Source organism: Engystomops pustulosus, chromosome 11 (genome assembly GCF_040894005.1).
Source record: "Engystomops pustulosus chromosome 11, aEngPut4.maternal, whole genome shotgun sequence".
Classification (NCBI taxonomy): Eukaryota; Metazoa; Chordata; class Amphibia; order Anura; family Leptodactylidae; genus Engystomops; species Engystomops pustulosus.
Window position 1 is genome coordinate 63,745,279 of NC_092421.1, and position 23,274 is coordinate 63,768,552.

Below are 23,274 nucleotides of genomic sequence, written 5' to 3' on the forward strand. Positions count from 1 at the left end.
AATTCAGATTCCGGATGTGTTATTGGAGTGTTACCTTTATTTTTATGATCAGTGTATATATATCAAATGATTTCTGAAATGTAATAAACAGATACATACATAACTTTGGGGGTCATTTACTAAGGGCCCGAATCGCGTTTTCCCGACGTGTTACCCGAATATTTCCGATTCGCGCCGATTTCCCCTGAATTGCCCCGGGATTTTGGCGCACGCGATCGGATTGTTGCGCATCGGCGCTGGCATGCACGCGACGGTAATCGGGGGGCGTGGCCGAACGAAAACCTGACGGATTCGGAAAAACCGCTGCATTTAAAAAAAAAATCTGTTGCGGAGCTTGCACTTACCTTCACTCAGCCCAGCTCGGTGAACTCCAGCGCAATCCGATGCTCTTCAGTGCTCAGTGCAGTCGTTAACAAAATACTATTCTATAAAGTGTCACATTTCTGTTTTGGATTTAGAAAAACAAATTTAACCTTGCAACTTCCTGGAACATGTTTTAACCCATAACCAGAAATGACAAAACAAGATAAAACAGCATCCTTCTATTGACCTTCCCTGCTCAAAGTTCACCGAGATACCGCTAAATAATCGATAAACTGCCATACAAAAAGCAGCGCATGCCTTGCACTCGTCATAATTTCGTTTGCTGCTGGCAATGTCCTCAGTGAAAACCCATTTTCATTTTATAGATTTATGACAATTTGTCCGACGTAGTTGATAATGGTAAGTGAGCACCGGGACAGACGATATATTGTTTCCCGCTAGATTAGGTGAAGCTTCTTTTAATTTCTATAAAGTCAGAAAATTCTCATAATTTTGGGAAATATTTGGTTGCATTTCTTCTAAGGTAAACATGGCTCAGAGTATCAGCTTCATAGCTGTAATATGTATCATCTTATTCCCTGGGACTCGGACATCGGACACATCACCCACTTGCTCTGTAATACAAGGACTTCCAGGTCTCAATGGACGGGACGGAAGAGATGGTATCAATGGATTTAAAGGAGATCCAGGTAAGATAGACAAACAAATGGGATTTATCATTGGTGACTATAAGTATATACAACATATTTCTTAAAATCCTTGTAAAAGTGGAAACAGGAAAAAATTAGAAATCATAAAATTCATGCTGTCTTCATACAGAGGTTCATGTATGATAGATAATCTGATTATGTAGCCATATGTATGTGACAACATATGCTGGATGCTCTATAAGGGCCTTCAAACATTAACCTTGAATTTGAGGGGTAAAATTGTCATTCTGCTCCATATGAGAAGAGTGGAAACCAATAATAAGTAAGACGTGTGATAGTTTGAGGCTACTGCGTGCGGTGGATACAAAGACTAAATTAAATCTCAGAAGGTGGAAACTCAACATTCAGTTGTCATGATATAAAACAATAATGTACATCTGCTTTTATTAGGTCCTCCTGGAGAGTCAGGAACACCAGGAGTTAGAGGCATCACTGGACCACCAGGGAAACTGGGACCTAAAGGAAATCCAGGTCTGTGTGCCTATTATTATAATATTTCAGTCATAATGAATTGTTTAATGACTCATTGACGACATCGACTACTGATGTGTTTTACTATTAGTTGTCTTGTGGGTGGAAATATATTCTTTTGTGTTTAGCTGTATAGATTTAACTCCTCCGTGCACCAGGACGTTCTATTACGTACTGGTGCTGCAGGGAGGGGTGTATGGAGAGGTCACAGGCAGAGCTCTCCCCATACATGACTGGTGTCAGCTGCCAGCGATCGCGGCACATAACATCTTGGATGGCCGATCGGCCAGGGCGGCGATTGGTTACCAAGACAGTAGTATTGCAGTATATTACAGTATATAGTATAAGCAATCAGACCCTGTAAGGTTAATGTACCCTAGATGATCTGAAATAATTGTAAAAAAAATTAAAAATAAAAATATCTAAACAAATAAAAATGAATAAAAAACTGTAAATATCATACACACGTCATATCATATATTATCACCTCCCAAAATGCCCGTTCTATCAAAAAATAAAAAAGATTATTCAGGGCCGTGAACACTATAACAGAAAATAGCACCCCAATGCCTGAATCGACACTTTTTCACCATTTTTAAATCTTGAATATTTGAATAAAAAATGGTCGAACAGTCCATTACACAAGTCCCAAATTAAGATAACCTACACCAAAACAATCAGTAGCTATGTATATACAATATACAGTTGTACTATGTATATACAACTATGCACATAATAGTGCGAACGGGCTGCTCTCAATGCGCAGTGGCTTCCCAAATGTGATACACAACTACCAAAACAAGAAAGACAAGAGAATAAGTAGTATCTTATTAAATATACAAAATAGCAATATGGATGAAGACATAGTAAAGTGGTGCTGGGCAGTGTGGTCTCCTCTCCATTCATAAGTGCATTGTCTTGTGACATAATTTTGAAGTTAAATCCCGCGCTCAGTCCGAATAAGTCGGATTGTCCGACGACAGGCCGCCTAATTTGTGTCACATGAAAGCCGGCGCAGCTGTGCCAAAAACCGTTCGCATGCACCAAAATCGCAGCGCTAACCCCAAAAATGGTGCAAAGTCCGACAAAAGTGCAGTGCATGACCCTAAGGCCCGTTCCACACTTGCAAGTGTGATGCGATGAACTCGCATCACACTCGCAATGCATGCTGCCGGGATTGCACGGCCCGAACGCTGCACACCTGGACTGAACTCAGCATGTCAGTTCACTCCTGGTGTGCAGCGTTCGGGACGTGCGTTCCCGGTAGCATGCGTTGCGAGTGTGATACGAGTCCATCGCATCACACTCGCAACCGGCCTTAGTAAATGAGCCCCAATATCCTTTCCATCTGGTTAACCCATGCATGGGCTCTCTTGCACTTGCACTTCCTTTATGTATGTGCTCTATACTGACACTTGGCTACAACTTGTGTCTCATTACTAGTTTACACTATGTTGGTATCATTGTTACACAGACCTGCTGCCCAGCACCACTTTCCTATGTCGTCATCTATATTGCTATTTTGTTTATTTTAATAAGATACTAATAGACGTATATTTTCTATTGTGGGTGTGGCAATTCTCTTGTCTTACCAAATTAATAAAAATTAAAACACCAGTTTGTACCACAAAAAATTAAAACCTTACACAGGTCCGTACACCAAAGTGTGAAAAAGTTACTGGCCTCAGAATTCGGCAATATTTGTACAAAACCTAATAAAACCTATATACCTTTGATCGTATCAACCCAAAGAATAAAGAGGAAGCATCATTTGGAGCGCAGAGTGAAACCCATAAAACAGAGCCCACAAGAAAACATTGCAAATGGTTTTCTTTTTTTTTAATTCTCCGCCACTAAAAAGTACAATTTGTCCCGCAGATAACAAGCCCTCACACACCTCAAACGTAAAGTTAAAATTAAATTTTTTTTTTACTGTTTGGCTGCTCTGAACCTATTTTTTAACCATGCTTAAAAACTGACCAAAAAGGAGACATGTGGCATCACCCTTAGTGAGGTAAACTTCATATGCATACAAAAACCTAAGAAATGGTACCTGTTAGTGCTGCCTTTTCTTAGTTTTTTGTATACATATGATATTAGATTTTTGGTTGTTTTTTTAAGAGAGCTAATTTGCATCCATTCATATTGTTAATACAAAACAATGATATTTCATTTCCCATCTAAGGTTATTAATATATTTACTTTAGGACCACCTGGGTTATCAAGCCTTGCTGGACCACAAGGACCACCGGGGCCTCCTGGACAGAAAGGAGAAAAAGGAGAAAGAGCTGTAGGTAAGTCAAAAGGGGGAAATCTATAAAGAGTTTTCTATCAGTTTTCTGGCTTTTCTCTTCCTAGACTACCTCCTAAACCAGCCGCAGTATATGAGAGCCCGGGGCTGCGTGTCGGACACTGTGATTTGTAGTACAGGTGCACCTTATGGTACAGTCCTGGCTCCCCTCATCATCACATTGTACACATCAGACTTCCGGGACTATTCAACTAGCTGCCACCTCCAGGAGTTCTCTGATGACTCTGCTATAGTAGGCCTCATTACCGGCAAGAATGACAGGGAGTAGAGAGAGTAAGTGAGTAAATAATAAACTGGATTGGGCAGAGAACATAAATGCACTTCACAGGAAGGGTCAGAGCAGACTATACCTGCTGAGGAGGCTGAGGGCATTCAGAGTGCAGGGGGCTCTTCTTATGACCTTCCCCAGCTCTATAGTGGCATCAGCCATCTTCTTGGTGTACTCTGTTGGGGAAGCAGCATCTCAGCTAAGGAGAGGAGAAAACTGATTAGGAAATCCGGCTCTGTCCTGGGGGGTCTTCCTGACACAGTGCAGGTGGTAGCTGGGAGGAGGACACTGAGTAGGTTGGAGTCTATTCTGGAGAATAGCTCCCACCCCATGCATGAGACTGTGGTGGAATAGGGGAGCACCTCTAGTGACTAACTGCTTCACCCCAAGTGAGTCAGGCTGTAGAACCAACAAGGCCCAAGCGGAAGTAAGCTGTCGGACTAATAAAGGATTATCTTATCTTATCAAGTTCAACCTGTAACAACTTTAACTTAAGAAAAATGTAATAGACTTATATGATAATGAATACTGTATGTCATATACAGTGGCTTTACTAGAAATGACTAAGCTCTATAGAAAATCTTAACTGCCCCCCCCCTAACTTTCACACACGAAGATTATTTCCAGAAAAAGTTCTGCTGACACCCCCTCAATATAATGCAGTAAATCTTGTGTCATACTTTACACAGGACTGCATGTTATCTATAAATAGAGGAGCAGTCCTGTGTAGCTTACAGACTAATTGAGTAGATGATGGTGACAATAATATCACTGCTTTAGGGTCAGGGTCATAAGATTTTATCACTAATGCAAAAATGGCCCTAAGTACCTAAATATAGCACCAGACAAAGACCAGTACATCTGAATAATATACATGCAGTATCTCCAAATGATCTTTATTCAGTGCCCTCAAATGTGATATACATGTAGTACCTCCAAGAAATATATTGATGCCGGTCAGGAGAGAAGATGCCTTGCACCGGCGCTCTCTGAAACCATTGCATTTGCTTCTCAAATACATTTGATTCATGCAATGAATATCTACTGGACCAGGACAAGGAGGCATGTCAAGCGCCCTGGGCCCCCTAGTGTTGTAGGCCCAGTATGAACATCCTGGTTTGGCTTAATCCCACACCATGTTTTCAGACCTCTTGTAGGTCATACTTGGTGTTAAGGGGGCTGCCTTTCAAGGTAGCAAAAGGAGGTATTGTTTTTCCATTTAACACCTTGGAAAACATATTTGCATTCTTCCCATAGGGCCCCACACATAGTACAATGTCGCACCCCTGACAGCCGGTGACAGGAGACAATGGGGCAAATTTACTAACCCAGTCCTGTCGCGATCCCAGGTCCAGATGGTCCGACGAAGATAAAGTCCGTCACTTCCCCGCCGAGGTCCGCCGGAGTTCATCTTCTTCTTCCCGTTGCTTGTAAGGTTGTGTCTTGCGACACAATTTGAAATGTTAAATCCTGGGCGTAGTCCGAATCCGTCGGGTTGTCCGACGCCCCCCCCCCCCCCCCCCCCCATTTGTGTCGCGTGTAAGCCGGTGCAGATGTGCCAAAATCCAATCGTGTGCGCCAAAATCCCCTGTTAAATGTGGGGCAAGACGGAAATCATTGGGTTTCCGCGGGCCCTTAGTAAATGAGCCCCAAAGTGTAATTTATGATCTAAGGTATTTTATTTATTGTCTGTGGATCCTTTTGTCATTTCAGCTTGTTCCTCAAGCTTGCTGATTGGCTGTGGGATAACCTCAATTGAACTGCCAAAAAGCCATAATTTTGTAGTGAACATTGGATAAAAGACATGTTTTGGGCTTTTTCAGTGCTGAAAAAAGCTTCAAAAGTATTGAAGGGAAATTTGTACTTTTTCAAATTCCCTCATGGCCACAAATTATATAATAAAATTATTATCCTTATTTCTCATGAGGCAACATAGTTTTGCAGCTGCAGGTGTTCCCCTAGACCAGTGATTGCAAACCTTTTAGAGGGCAAGTGCCCAATCTACAACAAAAACCTACTAATTTATTGCAAGGGGTCATTATGGCAATTAAAGCAATAACTTATAACTCCCTGCTTTGTCACAGCTCTCAATTGTATTGGCGTCCTGAGGACAAGAATACAGTAGAAAGTATGAGGAGAAATTCAGTTTACGGTGTAGCCAGCCTCCGGGGCCCCCTGAAGGGGAAGAATTGCAAAACCCACCGCAGGAGCAGGAATTACAATCCAACCCTGTCCATACTTCCAAGGATGTCAGCCAAGGATGTGTCGCTTTAAAAGCACTGAGCTGTGTGGCTTGGGACTGCAAGCAGAGGCCGTAAGTCTCGTCTTGTAAACTATATGCTGGGGTAATGGCCTGGTTACCCACAGAGATGGCTCTGAGTGCTACCTCTGGCACCCGTGCCATAGGTCCGCCACCACTGACCTAGACTGTGTACAGCGGGGCCCAGCACTCCTACACCAAATCAGTGTCTGAAGGTTGATATAACGTTGCCAGATAATCTTCATGTCATGTCATGTAATACCTCACATGCCTCCACTGAGAACGGAGCACTACAGGAGCTTCCACAAGGATGTCTCAGAGGAAATGAGTTAGGAGTTTTGGCCAGTATCCTAGATTTCCAGGGGAGAAAGAAGTTACACCATATTCATGTCTAGGATAACACAGTTGCATATATAATAATATATTTTATTATTTTTGGGTTTTTTTGTGCACATTGAGACTGTGTGATTATTTATGATTATAGAAGTGCCTTTTGAGATATGCTTAAAGGAAATCTACTACCTGGATGAAGGATTATAAACCAAGCAAACTGACATGCTGATGTGTTCCCCCTCTGGCAGAAGCAGCTCTTCTCTTAACTTCTTTTGCACTTTTTTTCTACAAAACAGGTTTTAAAAATTATGCAAATACGTCTGAGGGGCTCCAGGCTCAATAAACAGCTTTGTAGCCCAGAGCCCCTCAGGGTCATTTTCATAATTTAAAAGCCTTTTTTATAAAAAAAAAAACAGGGCATAAAAAGCTAAAGAAGACTAGATCCTGCCAGTGGGGGCACACACGAGCATGTAAGCTTGGTTTCCAATGCTTGATCCTGGTGGTAGGTTTTATAGGTTTTATTAATATTTCAGAAGTTGGGGTCCCAGCATTAATTTTGCCCAGCGACCCACTTTGTCTAGAACTCTCCCTGCGTGTAGCAGCTGTAGTATTGCCATATGTGTATTAACATATAAATTATATGTCTCTTTGTAGTCACAGAATATTTTTTCTACAGGATTTGATGCCTTAAAAACTCAAGTCACATCTTTAAATGAAAGACTTAGTTTTCTACAATCAAAACTGGAAAAAGTAGAAAACGGTCAGTATACTCCACAGTCATTGCTTTTATAGGGATATGAAAGTCGGCAGGGCCGCATCTGCCATGAGGCGAGATGAAAATCTCGCCTCAGGCGGCAGAATGCGGGTCCCTGTAAAGGGCGGCGAAATTTGCCGCTCTAAAGTGGGCGATTCGGGCGTCCATTAACGCCCGAATCGCCCACCAGCTAAATAAATCGCGCCTGTCTCTTTAAGACACAGGCGCGATTTATATGCGGAGCGACGCAGCGCCTTTCCGGCAGCTGCGCGCTCCGTCCTAAGCAGTGACACAGGCGTCATGACGTCATGCGCCTGTGTCACTGCGGAGCCGCGGCTCACAGGAAGACCGGAGTGAAGGCCGCGTGAAGACCGGAGCCGCGCCGAGGAAGCAGATGCCTGCAGGTGAGTATGATTTTATTATTTTTCGAGTACTTTAATTAAATGTGGGGAGGTTTTATGTTATACTGGGAGGGGGGGTACTATACAGGGCTAGAAAACGTTTAATACTGGGGGATGGGGGGACGCTATAGATATCATATGGGGCCATAATTATTTTATACTGGGGGGGGGTGCTATATGTATTATTTGGGGCCATACTTATCTTATACTAAGGGGGGGTGCTATATGTATTATTTGGGGCCATACTTATCTTATACTAGGGGGGGTGCTATATGTATTATTTGGGGCCATAATTATCTTATACTAGGGGGGGGGTGCTATATGTATTATTTGGGGCCATAATTATCTTATACTAGGGGGGGGGTGCTATATGTATTATTTGGGGCCATAATTATCTTATACTAAGGGGGGGGGTGCTATATGTATTATTTGGGGCCATAATTATCTTATACTAGGGGGGGGGTGCTATATGTATTATTTGGGGCCATAATTATCTTATACTAGGGGGGGGTGCTATATGTATTATTTGGGGCCATAATTATCCTATACTAGGGGGGGGTGCTATATGTATTATTTGGGGCCATAATTATTTTATACTAGGGGGGGGGGTGCTATATATATTATTTGGGGCCATAATTATTTTATACTAGGGGGGGGGTGCTATATATATTATTTGGGGCCATAATTATTTTATACTAGGGGGAGGGGATGCTATATTTTATTTGGGGATTTGGGGCTATAATTATTTTATACTGGGGGGATGCTATATATTATATGTGGGGCAAGATTTTATTTAAGCTGTAGGGGATCTGTATATGGGAGCTGTATATAATTTAATTGGGTGGTGAATAACGAGGCCTTTAAATATATGAGAGCAGGGATATTGAAGGGATGTGTTATATGTGTGGAGAGTGCGGTCAGTTGTGTTGTGAGGGGTATATATTATTTAGGAGCGCAGTGTTGTTATCCAGAAGACTTCATACTGTAAGTGCTTGTGGTATTTTTAGGGACGCCGGGGGGAGATGCTGCACGGAGCTGAAGATATCTGGCCGTGAATTCACCTTTGATACCTTATGGATTGGAGAACCCGGAATAAAGTCCTCCTGATGGAAGAGATTGTCATCTATAAGGTACTAGATGCCACTAATGCCTCTCAGATCCTGTAGTCAGTCACACAGTGTCAGGGAGCTGTCTGTAGGGTTGTTAGTAAAGTTTAAGGATTTACTTAACAGGGAGCGGGGGGGGGGCAGCATTTTAATATTCGCCTCAGGCAGCAAATATGCTAGAATCGGCCCTGAAAGTCGGCATAGATCCAACTTTTTGCTCAATGGGGGAGATTTATTTTTTGTCACACATTTTTACACAGCTGTGAATTTGCGAATTTTTTGCAATTTTTCCTTATTTGCACGGCAACTCTTAGTGCAAAGGTCCAAGCAGGACTTGCTACATTTATCTTATTATTGTTCCAGATTTTTAGCCGCATCTGTATGGTGTTTCTTTTGTTACAAAAAAGTCACAAAGGTCTGGTCTCAGAAGGCGAACTTAGCAAGAAGATGGAAGGCAACAGGGGAAGTATTTGCAACTTTTTTTAAAAAGTGCTTCATGCCATGCAGTATATACCACGGTATATTTTCAAATAAAGAAACTAAACTGACAGGAAAACTAGACAGAGAAAAGATATATCTCCCCAGTGTGTTTTTTCATTTTGTTGCGCCCTCATGGGTGTTCCTAAGGATTTTTGTCTGGGGAAAAGAGGGTTGTTGCCTTCAGCTTCCACACTCTTTTGTCAAAAAGACAAGTTTAGATTTTGAGCTAGAAAATATCTGGACATTTAGGCAGGGACATTTTGGGAAACATGATTAAAGAGGACCTGTCACCCCTCCAAAAGACCCCACCAAATGTGGGTGTCATTGCTAGAATAGCAATGTAAGTCGGAACTGTATACTTTATAATTGTAGCTCTGTGACAACTGGATTTTGGATTGTGATAAGAACCAGGATTAACAATAAAGCTTCATTGTAATGACGCCTGTAATAACTATTATATCTGATCATAATAGCCTAGGGCTGAAGTAGAGTAAATTACCAATTACCAGAGGTCAGTTTGCAACTAGCCACTGGCTCATTGTAACGAATCTGCATAAGCCAGATAGCTTCGGGTCAAACGAAGACCCGAGGCTACCATGGCAACCGATCGCCACCCCCCGATGACGTTCAGGGACGCGGTGATCAGAATAAAGATGGCGGCGCCCGCGGTTATTATGCTGCAATATGCAACAACCCCCACCCTTGTATGAAGAGGACTCAGCCCGTGAGCCCTCTTCATATATTCCCTGTACCTCTGCGCCATAGAGCTACGGCGCAGAGCATTAAGGGGTTAAATCTGTGTCACAGTGTAACAGTAGCAGTCACAGTTCTTAGTTACCAAAATTCTAATCCTAGATAATCACAGAGGTAATAGCTCAGTTGGTTGAGGCACTGTGTTATTATTGTTCATGGACACTGCAGGTTCTAGGTTCAAATCCCACTGAGGATAATTTTTTTTGTTTTTTAAATTGAGATGATTTTTATTATTATAATATGGCTAAAATTTGGGGCGTGGCCAGGGCATGCCGCCATTTTGTCCCTCTTTCCCTTTCACAGATGTTGGGAGGTATGGCTATTCTCATATTAGCAAATAAATGTTATTGTTTCTATAATGAAAAGTTATACAATTTTCCAATATACTTTCTGTATCAGTTCGTCGTTTTCTAGATCTCAGCTTGCCGTCCTTCTATACAAAGCTTCTATGTTTTCTTCCAGTGACAGAAATCTGACCATGGTCACAGAGGTGCACGGCTCGTTATAACACACGGCTCTGATTACTTTGTATGATGATAACAAACCGTGCACCTGTGTGACCATGCTCAGATTTCTGTCGCTGGAACAAAACATAGAAGCTTTGTATAGAAGGACAGCAAGCAGAGATCTAGAAAACGACGAGGAACTGATACAGAAAGTAGATTGGAGAATTGTATAACTTTTATACAAACAATAACATTAAATTTCTAAAATAGGAACATCTTTTTAAAAGGGGTTATGCCATGAAACTATTTTAAAACTTAATTTAAAATTCTCAAAATTATTTAAATATCCAGATAATAACATATAAATAATAGTTTACTTGAGTAAAATATCCCTTTTATATGCCTTCTTAATGTTTGCTCGCGCTCTATTCTGTATCAACTATAAGTAAATGTGGGAGGGGCCTAAAAGGTGCACACCCATCACTGAGAGAGGCGGTTTTACCACAAGTCCCATAATGCCTTGTAAGTGCCTCTCCCTCATTGGCTGTTCAGGCCAGCACTACATCACTGCTTGCAGAGTCTCCTTTCACCTATTGCTTTCAAATAGTCCTTGCACTTACTGATACGTAGTAAAGAAAGACTTTAGTGAATATAATGGAAATCTTATCTACAAAACTCTTTTCCCTGCCCCTTCTCTGCCTTTTTACCATATACTTGAATAAGAAGACAAACACAATAACATTTACCTCATAAAATATATTTCATATGCGCCTTATTTATACGATTGTCTTACAGCAAACTGTAAGTCGCCAATAACAACCAATCATAGCGATGCTACCATTGTTCCAAATCAGTGTAAAAATGAAAGCAGAGTAGAGATGAGCGAGCACTAAAATGCTCGAGTACTCGTTATTCGAGACAAACTTTTCCCGATGCTCGAGTGCTCGTCTCGAATAACGAGCCCCATTGAAGTCAATGGGAGACTCGAGCATTTTTCAAGGGGACCAAGGCTCTGCACAGGGAAGCTTGGCCAAACACCTGGGAACCTCAGAAAAGGATGGAAACACCACGGAAATGGACAGGAAACAGCAGGGGCAGCATGCATGGATGCCTCTGAGGCTGCTTAATCCCACCATTATGCCAAAATTATGGGCAACAGCATGGCCATGACAGAGTGACAGAATGAAGCTAGATAGCATCTAAAACATCCAATAATTGACCCTGACACTATAGGGGACGGCATGCAGAGGCAGCGGCAGCAGCGGCAGGCTAGAGAGTGGCATGGCGACATACCCTAAATGGACTCAGGCTTCAAACCAATGGGTGGCAGAGAGGAACCAAAGGAGGTGAGCAAGAAGCGCTCAAATAATATCGGTACATGATAAAAGTTTGCCAGTATATTTTGTGGATTACACAGCAGGGTGGCGACAAAGTTAACATGGAAGCCATGAAAACAACCCAAAATTCTGCCTGACACAGCTCGTTTGATAAGGGGACCATGTATGGAGGCAGTGAACTAGTAGTAGATTAAAGGTGCTGCAGTTAAAACTATGTTAGTTGGATCTTGGGATGGAGCTGGCGCTCCGCTGCCAGGCGAGCTTTCGCCAATCCAAGCCCCTGTCTCTAGGCTACTCCCCAAACAGAACTTCTAAGAACCTTTTGTATAAGATCAAGTGTAGTAGCGTTCTTATAAGTTTAGGATATGGCGGGTGAGGGGAATGTAAACAGATGCGCAAGAAGCGCTGAAATAATATTGGTAAATGATAAAAGTTTGCCAGTATATTTTGTGGATTACACAGCAGGGTGGCGACAAAGTTAACATGGAAGCCATGAAAACAACCCAAAATTCTGCCTGACACAGCTCGTTTGATAAGGGGACCATGTATGCCTACAGTTCATGCCAGTCGCTGCACTGGCTGCCAGTCTCCTTTCGAATACAGTTTAAAATAATAACCCTCATCCATAAAGCTCTGTATAATTCTGCACCCCCCTACCTCTCCTCTCTTATCTCAGTCTATCGCCCAACCCGTGCTCTTAGATCCGCCAGTGATCTTAGATCAACCTCTACCCTAGTGCGGACCTCCCACTCGCGTCTCCAAGACTTCTCTAGAGCTGCACCAATTCTATGGAATGCTCTGCCCCGGACTATCAGACTAATACCTAACCTCCAAAGTTTCAAACGTGCTCTTAAAACCCATTTCTTTAGGCAAGCCTATAACACTCATTAACTGCATGAAGTTTTAACTCTTCTACTAACACGTCCTGTGTCGTCCTCCCATCTGTTATCCAGCAACCAACAGGCACCAGACTTCTCTGCAGTCCCATTCACCCTGGACCTGGTATATAAGATGACGGCTGAGTGGTTCAAGCGACAGCAATTCCATTTATTATATTTTGTTCTATTCCCTAAGAAAATGGCTTGACCATTAAAAATTCTTTTACCTCGTGTTACCCCATCATCTTCATAAACCGTAAGCTCTGGCGAGCAGGAACCTCACTCCTGTTGTTCCATACAAATGTTGTGCTCTGTTACATTACATTTGTATTTGTTTCCTATGATTTGTAAAGCGCTACGGAATATGATGGCGCTATATAAATAAAGATTATTATTATTATTATTATGGAGGCAGTGAACTAGTAGTAGATTAAAGGTGCTGCAGTTAAAACTATGTTAGTTGGATCTTGGCATGGAGCTGGCGCTCCGCTGCCAGGCGAGCTTTCGCCAATCCAAGCCCCTGTCTCTAGGCTACTCCCCAAACAGCACTTCTAAGAACCTTTTGTATAAGATCAAGTGTAGTAGCGTTCTTATAAGTTTGGGATATGGCGGGTGAGGGGAATGTAAACAGATGCGCAAGAAGCGCTGAAATAATATCGGTAAATGATAAAAGTTTGCCAGTATATTTTGTGGATTACACAGCAGGGTGGCGACAAAGTTAACAAGTTTGATGTGGAATGCCCTGTAATAGCTCTTGGGCGGTGTGCCTTTTATCGCCTAGGCTCAGCAGTTTGAGCACCGCCTGCTGTCGCTTAGCGACGGCACTGCTGCTGTGCCTAGAGCTACCGACTGATGGCGCCATGCCCACGGATGGTAATTCGGAGGAGGAGGAGGTGGAGGAGGGGTGGGAGGAGGAGGAGGTATAGTAGGCCTTTGAGACCTGGACCGAGGTAGGCCCCGCAATCCTCTGCGTCGGCAGTATATGACCAGCCCCAGGGTCAGACTCGGTTCCAGCCTGCACCAAGTTAAGTGTAGTAGCGTTCTTATAAGTTTGGGATATGGCGGGTGAGGGGAATGTAAACAGATGCGCAAGAAGCGCTGAAATAATATCCGTAAATGGTAAAAGTTTGCCAGTATATTTTGTGGATAACACAGCAGGGTGGCGACAAAGTTAACAACTTTGATGTGGAATCCATGAAAACAACCCAAATTTCTGCCTGACACACCTCGTTTGATAAGGGGACAATGTATGGAGGTAGCTATATGGACGACTTTTGGAGGTAGCAATGGAGACAACGTGTGGAGGCTGCTATGGAGACAATTTAATTTGGATAGTGCCTGTATGTGGCAGTCCAAAAAAGTTTTCAAACCAGAGGAGCAGGTAGGTGGCCCTCCAGAAAAATGAAATAGATTGAGTGCCTGTATGTGGCAGTCCAAAAAAGTTTTCAAACCAGAGGAGCAGGTAGGTGGCCCTCCAGAAAAATGAAATAGATTGAGTGCCTGTATGTGGCAGTCCAAAAAAGTTTTCAAACCAGAGGAGCAGGTAGGTGGCCCTCCAGAAAAATGAAATAGATTGAGTGCCTGTATGTGGCAGTCCAAAAAAGTTTTCAAACCAGAGGAGCAGGTAGGTGGCCCTCCAGAAAAATGAAATAGATTGAGTGCCTGTATGTGGCAGTCCAAAAAAGTTTTCAAACCAGAGGAGCAGGTAGGTGGCCCTCCAGAAAAATGAAATAGATTGAGTGCCTGTATGTGGCAGTCCAAAAAAGTTTTCAAACCAGAGGAGCAGGTAGGTGGCCCTCCAGAAAAATGAAATAGATTGAGTGCCTGTATGTGGCAGTCCCAAAAATTGTTTAAAACAGAGGACCGGGTAGGTGGCCCTCCAGAAAAATTAAATGCATAAAGTACTATAGCTAGAGCCAGTGGGCCCTGTCAAAAAATAGCCAGTTTCCTCTGCTTTAGTGTACAAAGAGGAGGAGAAGGAGGAAAATGAGGAGGAGGAGGAGTGGATAAATTATTCAGGTTGAGCTTCCTTCACCTGGTGGAGATTGGAAATTATGAGAAATCCAGGCTTTATTCATCTTAATAAGCGTCAGCCTGTCAGCGCTGTCAGTCGACAGGCGTGTACGCTTATCGGTGATGATGCCACCAGCTGCACTGAAAACCCGCTCGGACAACACGCTAGCGGCAGGGCAGGCAAGAACCTCCAAGGCGTACAGCGCCAGTTCGTGCCACATGTCCAGCTTTGAAACCCAGTAGTTGTAGGGAGCTGTGTGATCATTTAGGACGATGGTATGGTCAGCTACGTACTCCCTCACCATCTTTCTGTAAAGATCAGCCCTACTCTGCCGAGACTGGGGACAGGTGACAGTGTCTTGCTGGGTGACATAAAGCTGGCAAAAGCCTTGTAAAGCGTACCCTTGCCAGTGCTGGACAAGCTGCCTGCTCGCCTACTCTCCCTCGCTACTTGTCCCGCAGAACTACGCACTCTGCCGCTAGCGCTGTCAGAAGGGAAATAGTGTTTCAGCTTGTGCACCAGGGCCTGCTGGTATTCATGCATTCTCACACTCCTTTCCTCTCCAGGGATGAGAGTGAAAAGATTTTGCTTGTACCGTGGGTCCAGGAGAGTGAATACCCAGTAATCGGTGCTGGAATAAATTCTTTGAACGCGAGGGTCACGGGATAGGCAGCCTAGCATGAAATCTGCCATATGCGCCAGAGTACCAATGCGTAAGAATTCACTCCCCTCACTGGCCTGACTGTCCATTTTCTCCTCCTCCAACTCCTCCAACTCCTCTTCTTCTGCCCATACACGCTGAACAGTGAAGGAGTCAACAATGGTCCCCTCTTGTGTCTCGCCAACATTCTCCTCCTCTTCCTCCTCATCCTCCTCCACCTCCACCTCCTCCGATATGCGCTGAGAAACAGACTTAAGGGTGCTTTGGCTATCAACAAGGGAATCTTCTTCCCCCGTCTCTTGTGACGAGCGCAAAGCTTCCGACTTCATGCTGATCAGAGAGTTTTTCAACAGGCCAAGCAGCGGGATGGTGAGGCTGATGATGGCGGCATCGCCACTTACCATCTGTGTTGACTCCTCAAAGTTACTCAGCACCTGACAGATATCAGACATCCACGTCCACTCCTCATTGTAGACTTGAGGAAGCTGACTGACCTGACTACCAGTTCTGGTGGAAGTTGACATCTGGCAGTCTACAATCGCTCTGCGCTGCTGGTAAACTCTGGATAACATGGTTAATGTTGAATTCCACTTCGTGGGCACGTCGCACAACAGTCGGTGAGCGGGCAGTTGGAGGCAGCGCTGCGCTGCCCTGAGAGTGGCAGCATCTGTGCTGGAGTTCCTGAAATGCGCACAGATGCGGCGCACCTTCGTGAGCAAATCAGAAAGATTGGGGTATGTCTTGAGGAAACGCTGAACTATCAGATTTAACACATGGGCCAGGCATGGCACATGTGTCAGTCTGCCGAGTTGCAGAGCCGCCACCAGGTTACGGCCGTTGTCACACACAACCATGCTTGGCTTCAGGTTCAGCGGTGCCAGCCACAGATCAGTCTGCGCCGTGATGCCCTGTAATAGCTCTTGGGCGGTGTGCCTTTTATCGCCTAGGCTCAGCAGTTTGAGCACCGCCTGCTGTCGCTTAGCGACGGCACTGCTGCTGTGCCTAGAGCTACCGACTGATGGCGCCATGCCCACGGATGGTAGTTCGGAGGAGGAGGTGGAGGAGGGGTGGGAGGAGGAGGAGGCATAGTAGGCCTGAAAGACCTGGACCGAGGTAGGCCCCGCAATCCTCGGCGTCGGCAGTATATGACCAGCCGCAGGGTCAGACTCGGTCCCAGCCTCCACCAAGTTAACCCAATGTGTCGTCAGCGATATATAGTGGCCCTGCCCGGCAGCACTCGTCCATGTGTCCGTGGTCAGGTGGACCTTGTCAGAAACGGCGTTGGTCAGGGCACGGATGATGTTGTCTGACACGTGCTGGTGCAGGGCTGGGACGGCACATCGGGAAAAGTAGTGGCGGCTGGGGACCGAATACCGAGGGGCGGCCGCCGCCATGAGGTTGCGAAAGGCCTCAATCTCTACTAGCCTATAGGGCAGCATCTACAGGCTAAGCAATCTGGAGATGTGGACATTAAGGGCTTGGGCGTGCGGGTGGGTTGCACTATATTTCCGTTTCCGCTCCAGCGTCTGGGGTATGGAGAGCTGAACGCTGGTGGATGCTGTGGAGGATCGTGGAGGCGACGATGGGGTTTTTGTGCCAGGGTCCTGGGCAGGGGGCTGACTATCAGCTGACACAGGGGAAGGAGCAGTGGTGTGCCCGGCCGGAGGTGAACGGGCTTGGTGCCACTGAGTGGGGTGTTTAGCATTCATATGCCTGCGCATACTGGTGGTAGTTAAGCTAGTAGTGGTGGAACCCCTGCTGATCCTGGTTTGGCAAAGGTTGCACACCACAGTCCGTCGGTCATCCGGTGTTTCCTTAAAGAACCTCCAGACTTCTGAAAATCTAGCCCTCGCCGCGGGAGCCCTCGCCACGGGAGCTTCACTACGTGACACATTTGGCGCTGATGCACCTGCTCTGGCCCTGCCTCTCCGTCTGGCCCCACCACTGCCTCTTCCAACCTGTTCTGGTCGAGGACTCTCCTCCGTCTCAGAAGCACTGTGTTCACCCGGCCTCTCAACCCAGCTTGGGTCTGTCACCTCATCATCCTCCGATCCCTCAGTCTGCTCCCCCCTTGGACTTCCTGCCCTGACAACAACTTCACCACTGTCTGACAACCGTGTCTCCTCATCGTCGGACACCTCTTTACACACTTCTTCCACTACGTCAAGAAGGTCATCATCACCCACAGACTGCGACTGGTGGAAAACCTTGGCATCGGAAAATTGCTCAGCAGCAACCGGACAAGTGGTTTGTGACTGTGGGAAGGGTCCAGAAAAAAGTTCCTCAGAGTATGCCGGTTCAAATGCCAAATTTTCATGGGAGGGGGCAGACTGGGGGGGAGGAGGCTGAGGTGCAGGAGCTGGAGGAGTGCCGATTTCGGTGACATGGGTGGACTGCGTGGAAGACTGACTGGTGGACAAATTGCTCGAAGCATTGTCGGCAATCCACAACATCACCTGTTCGCACTGTTCTGGCCTCAACAGTGCTCTACCACGAGTCCCAGTAACTTCAGACATGAACCTAGGGAGTGTAGCTCTGCGGCACTCCCCTGCTCCCTCATCAGCAGGTGGTGTCTCACCCAACCCAGGACCACGGCCTCTGACCCCTGCAGGAGTTGGACGCCCACGTCCCCGCCCTCGTCCTCGTCCTCTACCCCTAGCCCTCGGGTTAAACATTTTGAAAATGAAAGTTATAACTTTAATTTTTTTTTAACTTTTTTTTGTGTTTTTTCATGTTTTTTAGTTTTTTTTTGTGTTTTTTAGTTTTTAAAACCAAACAATGCTATCCTATTGCTATGGCTATTTTCTAGCCAAGTATGAAAGCACACTGCTATGCAAGATGAGATGACGCTGAGTTATGAAAAAATAAACGTAAAATAAAAAGAAACTGCCAGACTGTGCCTAATTGAAATCCAACCCCTAATAAATTTTCCCACTTTGGTCTTTGCGATGGATATGTGCGTCACTAAGCGCTAAACACAGCGGTCGCAAGTCTCACTCCAAATTCCTCACAATTGGCTAGTATATGCACTGCAGCAAGGACAGGCACCAGCAGATCAACCAGAAATAAAATATATATAACGCTATTGTAGGCGTAAGTAAGCCGTTTGGATTCTCCTTTGGCTATTTTCTAGCCAAGTATGAAAGTACACTGATGAGATGACGCTGAGTTATGAAAAAATAAACGTAAAATAAAAAGAAACTGCCAGACTGTGCCTAATTGAAATCCAACCCCTAATAAATTTTCCCACTTCGGTCTTTGCGATGGATATGTGCGTTACTAAGCGCTAAACACAGCGGTCGCAAGTCTCACTACAAATTCCTCACAATTGGCTAGTATATGCACTGCAGCAAGGACAGCCACCAGCAGATCAACCAGAAATAAAATATATATAACGCTATTGTAGGCGTAAGTAAGCCGTTTGGATTCTCCTTTGGCTATTTTCTAGCCAAGTATGAAAGCACACTGATGAGATGACGCTGAGTTATGAAAAAATAAACGTAAAATAAAAAGTAAATGGCAGACTGTGCCTAATTGAAATCAAACCCCTAATAAATTTTCCCACTTTGGTGTTTGAGGTGGATATGTGTGTCACTAAGAGCTAAACACAACGGTCGCAGGTCCCCCTGCAAATTCCTCACAATATGGTACTAGCTGCACTACTAGTGCCAGCAAGCCCAGCCACAAGCAAACAAAAAAAAAAAAAGTATAACGTTATTGTAGCCCTAAGAAGGGCTGTTGGGTTCTTGTAGAATCACTCCTGCCTAACAGTAAGCTAATAGAACACCCTAACGCTTTCCCTGACCAGCAGCAGCTCTCTCCCTAGCGGGATCCAGACACAGAATGATCCGAGCAGCGCGGGCAGCGGCTAGTCTATCCCAGGGTCACCTGATCTGGCAAGCCAACCACTGCTATCGACGTGTAAGGGTACCACGTCATGCTGGGTGGAGTGCAGAGTCTCCTGGCTTGTGATTGGCTCTGTTTCTGGCCGCCAAAAAGCAAAACCGCGGGAGCTGCCATTTTCTCGAGCGGGCGAAGTATTCGTCCAAGCAACGAGCAGTTTCGAGTACGCTAATGCTCGAACGAGCATCTCTATTCTCCTCATGTATCTGCTCCCTGCCATTTTATACCCTGCAGCTCTGGCTGTGATATCTATAAGATTATACCTCACACTATAGATGTGGCTGCTTTATGCTACATGGGAGCTTTATTTATTTACTAGTGTAATGTGGACATGATAGTCCAGGTCTCCTCATGTATCTGCTCCCAGCTATCTTACACATGGCAGCTGTGGCAGGATGGGAGTCCATGTGTCCTCATGTTCCTGCTCCTCACATGTGATGCCCCATGATAAGTACAGACAGACACTTATGTATAGGGGAGCAGGTGACCTCAGTGTATACAGCGCTGTATATGGGGAGATAACTAACCATGTATCTGCCCCAGGTCACCTCACATACTACATACATGGCTGATGTTTGAGCTTAGTGCTTAACTTACTGCATAATGCACTAATGTATGTGAGGGGTAGGTACCACACACAATGTACATATCACTGATTTATATGAGGGTGTACTTACCTCACATACTGTACATATCACTGACTTATATGAGGGAGTAGTTACCTCACACACTGTACATATCACTGACTTATATGAGGATGTAGTTACCTCACACACTGTACATATCACTGACTTATATGAGGGTGTACTTACCTCACACACTGTACATATCACTGACTTATATGAGGGTGTACTTACCTCAAAAACTGTACATATCACTGATTGAAATGAGGCTAATCCAAATTACAACCTCCAGCTCATCTGGGAGTGCACAATCTTAAAACTGGCATGCAGACAGCACAGATAAATGCAAAATTCTCAAGAGAATCATTCTCTTGAGTATTTTACCTCTGTCTAGCTCATGAGGAGGAAATTAGATGTTAAGAATAATAATTTGTGCCTCACACTGGGTGCTGGGTAATTTAGCTCGCAATGCATTGAAACACTTGAAGCTGGGATTGTTTAAAAACAATAGTTGGCAAATCAGGACCATTACCTACCAAAGACTATCCTTACTATCAGGATTGCATAAGCCCTCATGATATTCCATGGTATGAAATCCAGGTACATTATAAAAACAAGTTAACCCCTTCCTGATGCACGCCGTAATAGTTTGTCGCGCATCAGGATCGGGATGACAGAAAGGGTTCACAGGCTGGTAACACCCACCAGTAACACTTGCAGTCGGTGCTGGCACCAATTTCGACTGTTAACCTTATAAATGTCTCCAGAAAAGCAGCAGGAGACATTTAAATCCCTCCGATGCATATTGGATTCGATGACTTCAAAGGGGACGGCAATAAATTGCTATGAGTCGCACAAAGACCTGCAGCTGTCTCGTTTAACACCATATATTAAAATGTGCACATTGTAATAGATGATGTGTAAAATCCCCAAACTGTAGTATGGCAGGGACAACACAGTGATAACATCATTCTCTAGAGCAGTGCATAATGAGGGTGAGAGGAGAAGTGCCGGGGCAGCCACAGGAGCGACAGAGCCTCATTATCAGAGTTTTATCATTGTTTTTTCCCCAAAAGCACTCAATTCAGGGATTAAACAAGATAATTTTCTGCATCAGTAGCTACAGCATTCTCAAGGTATGTAAAATCTTTCCCTAAAACTGAAATAAATATAAATAAGCAGTAAAAATCATAAACATGTTAGACATGTCACACATAGCTCCGCATGCCTAAGTATGAAAAAGTTATTAGCGCCAGAACATGGCGAAATGAAGATATTTTTTTTACGTACAGGAGATTATAATTTTTGTAAATGTATGAAAACATTATAAAACCTGTATAAATTTGGTATCCCCGTGATCGTACTGTTCTAAAGAATAAAGGAAGCTGGTCATTAGGAGTGCACAATAAAATATGTAAAATCCAAGCCAACAAGAAAAAGGCACAAATGCATTTCACCATTTTCACTGCATTTGGTAATTTTTCCCACTTCCCAGTATATGGCATGGATTATTAAATACGGTCACTATTAAGTGCAATTTGTTACGCAGAAAACAAGTCCTCATACAGCTTCAATGTAAAAATAAAAAAGTCGTTAAGGGGTTAATGTACCTTATATTTGAAGCCATTTTTGTAGTTTTTATTTTCTTGTACCTATAATGCAAGGTTTATATTCTTTTTATTTCAGTTGTTAAATATTCTACATTTACAAGAGTGTCTGGTGACAAAATCTACACATCAAAGGGCGAAGTAGCGAATTACCAAGATGCAAAGGCAGCCTGTAATAATGCAGGAGGCCAGCTGCCTTCACCCCGAAATGAAAAAGAAAACAAGGTCCTGAAAGAATTTTACAAAATTAAAAATTCTCGCTCATTTCTGTATATGAATGACATGAAGACAGAAGGTACTTTCACATACCCAAATGGAGATCCCATAAGTTATGCAAACTGGAATTCGGGAGAACCAAATGATGCTGATAAAGCAGAAGATTGTGTGGAAATACGTGAAGATGGAAAATGGAATGATGCAGGATGCAGCAAAAGTCTTTTGGTTATCTGTGAATTTTAGTTTTTTACACACAAGGTAAAAATAAATGGCTTTTATGGGTGTCTAAGGATCAAAAGTAAAGGAGTTGTGGCCATCAGGTAGAAATAGATAAACGGTATATGTATTCCTAAATCATAAATGAATCAGGAATCATGAAATTATCAATGAAACACTCATTGCATCCAGCTATTTCTTGTGTATGTATTCATTTATAAAGAATTTGATTGTTATATACAGTGACTACATGGCAAGTTTGGGATGGTCTAACACAATGGTTGACGCAATTCGGAAGATTTATTAAAAAATGTCCTAAGCTTAAACACAAAACACTTTTAGTTTTCTGAAAACTTTATTATAAGGGCCTCCATCCACTACGCATTTTGCCAAAAATGGCAAATTACTACACTTTTTAAGGCGGCATTGACACGATCATCTGTGTGTAGACGCCCTGGACCTCCACTCAGCATCGGTCGGGATTAGAGATGAGCGTACTCAAAACTGCTCGTTGCTCGGACGAATACTTCGCCTGCTCGAGAAAATGGCATCTCCCGCCGTTTTGCTTTTTGGCGGCCAGAAACAGAGCCAATCACAAGCCAGGAGACTCTGCACTCCACCCAGCATGACGTGGTACCCTTACACGTCGATAGCAGTGGTTGGCTGGCCAGATCAGGTGACCCTGGAATAGACTAGCCCCTGCCTGCGCTGCTCGGATCATTCTCTGTCTGGATGCCGCTAGGGAGAGAGCTGCTGCTGGTCAGGGAAAGCGTTAGGGTGTTCTATTAGCTTACTGTTAGGCAGGAGTGATTCTACAACAACCCAACAGCCCTTCTTAGGGCTACAATAACGTTATACTTTTTTTTTTTAATTTGCTTGTGGCTGGGCTTGCTGGCATTAGTAGTGCAGCTAGTACCATATTGTGAGGAATTTGCAGGGGGACTTGCTACCGTTGTGTTTAGCTCTTAGTGACACACATATCCACCTCAAACACCAAAGTGGGACAATTTATTAGGGGTTTGATTAGAATTAGGCAGTCTGCTGATTTATTTATTTTTTTTTACCTTTATTTCATTTTATAGCTCAAACTCATCTTGCAAAGCAGTGTGCTTTCAGTGTCGGCTACAAAATAGCCATAGGAGAACCCCAACGGCTTACTTAGGCCTACAATAGCGTTATATTTTCCTTTTTTTTGTTTGCTT

The 23,274-nt window shown here is 44.0% G+C and overlaps 1 protein-coding gene across 2 annotated transcripts; it reads left to right on the forward strand.

The window, feature by feature from the left end:
- The first annotated feature begins 581 nt into the window (after nucleotides 1-581).
- Nucleotides 582-22,308, forward strand: LOC140105982 (collectin-46-like). 2 transcript variants are annotated; one of them, XM_072130111.1, is made up of 6 exons: nucleotides 582-723; nucleotides 848-1,013; nucleotides 1,425-1,505; nucleotides 3,713-3,799; nucleotides 7,354-7,437; nucleotides 21,720-22,308. In XM_072130111.1, the coding sequence occupies exons 1-6, from the start codon at nucleotides 721-723 to the stop codon at nucleotides 22,097-22,099; spliced, it is 801 nt and encodes a 266-aa protein (XP_071986212.1). In that variant the 5' UTR covers nucleotides 582-720; the 3' UTR covers nucleotides 22,100-22,308. The 2 variants fall into 2 exon arrangements, with proteins under 2 accessions (XP_071986212.1, XP_071986213.1); XM_072130112.1 differs by lacking the exon at nucleotides 7,354-7,437.
- The last annotated feature ends 966 nt before the right edge of the window (nucleotides 22,309-23,274 follow it).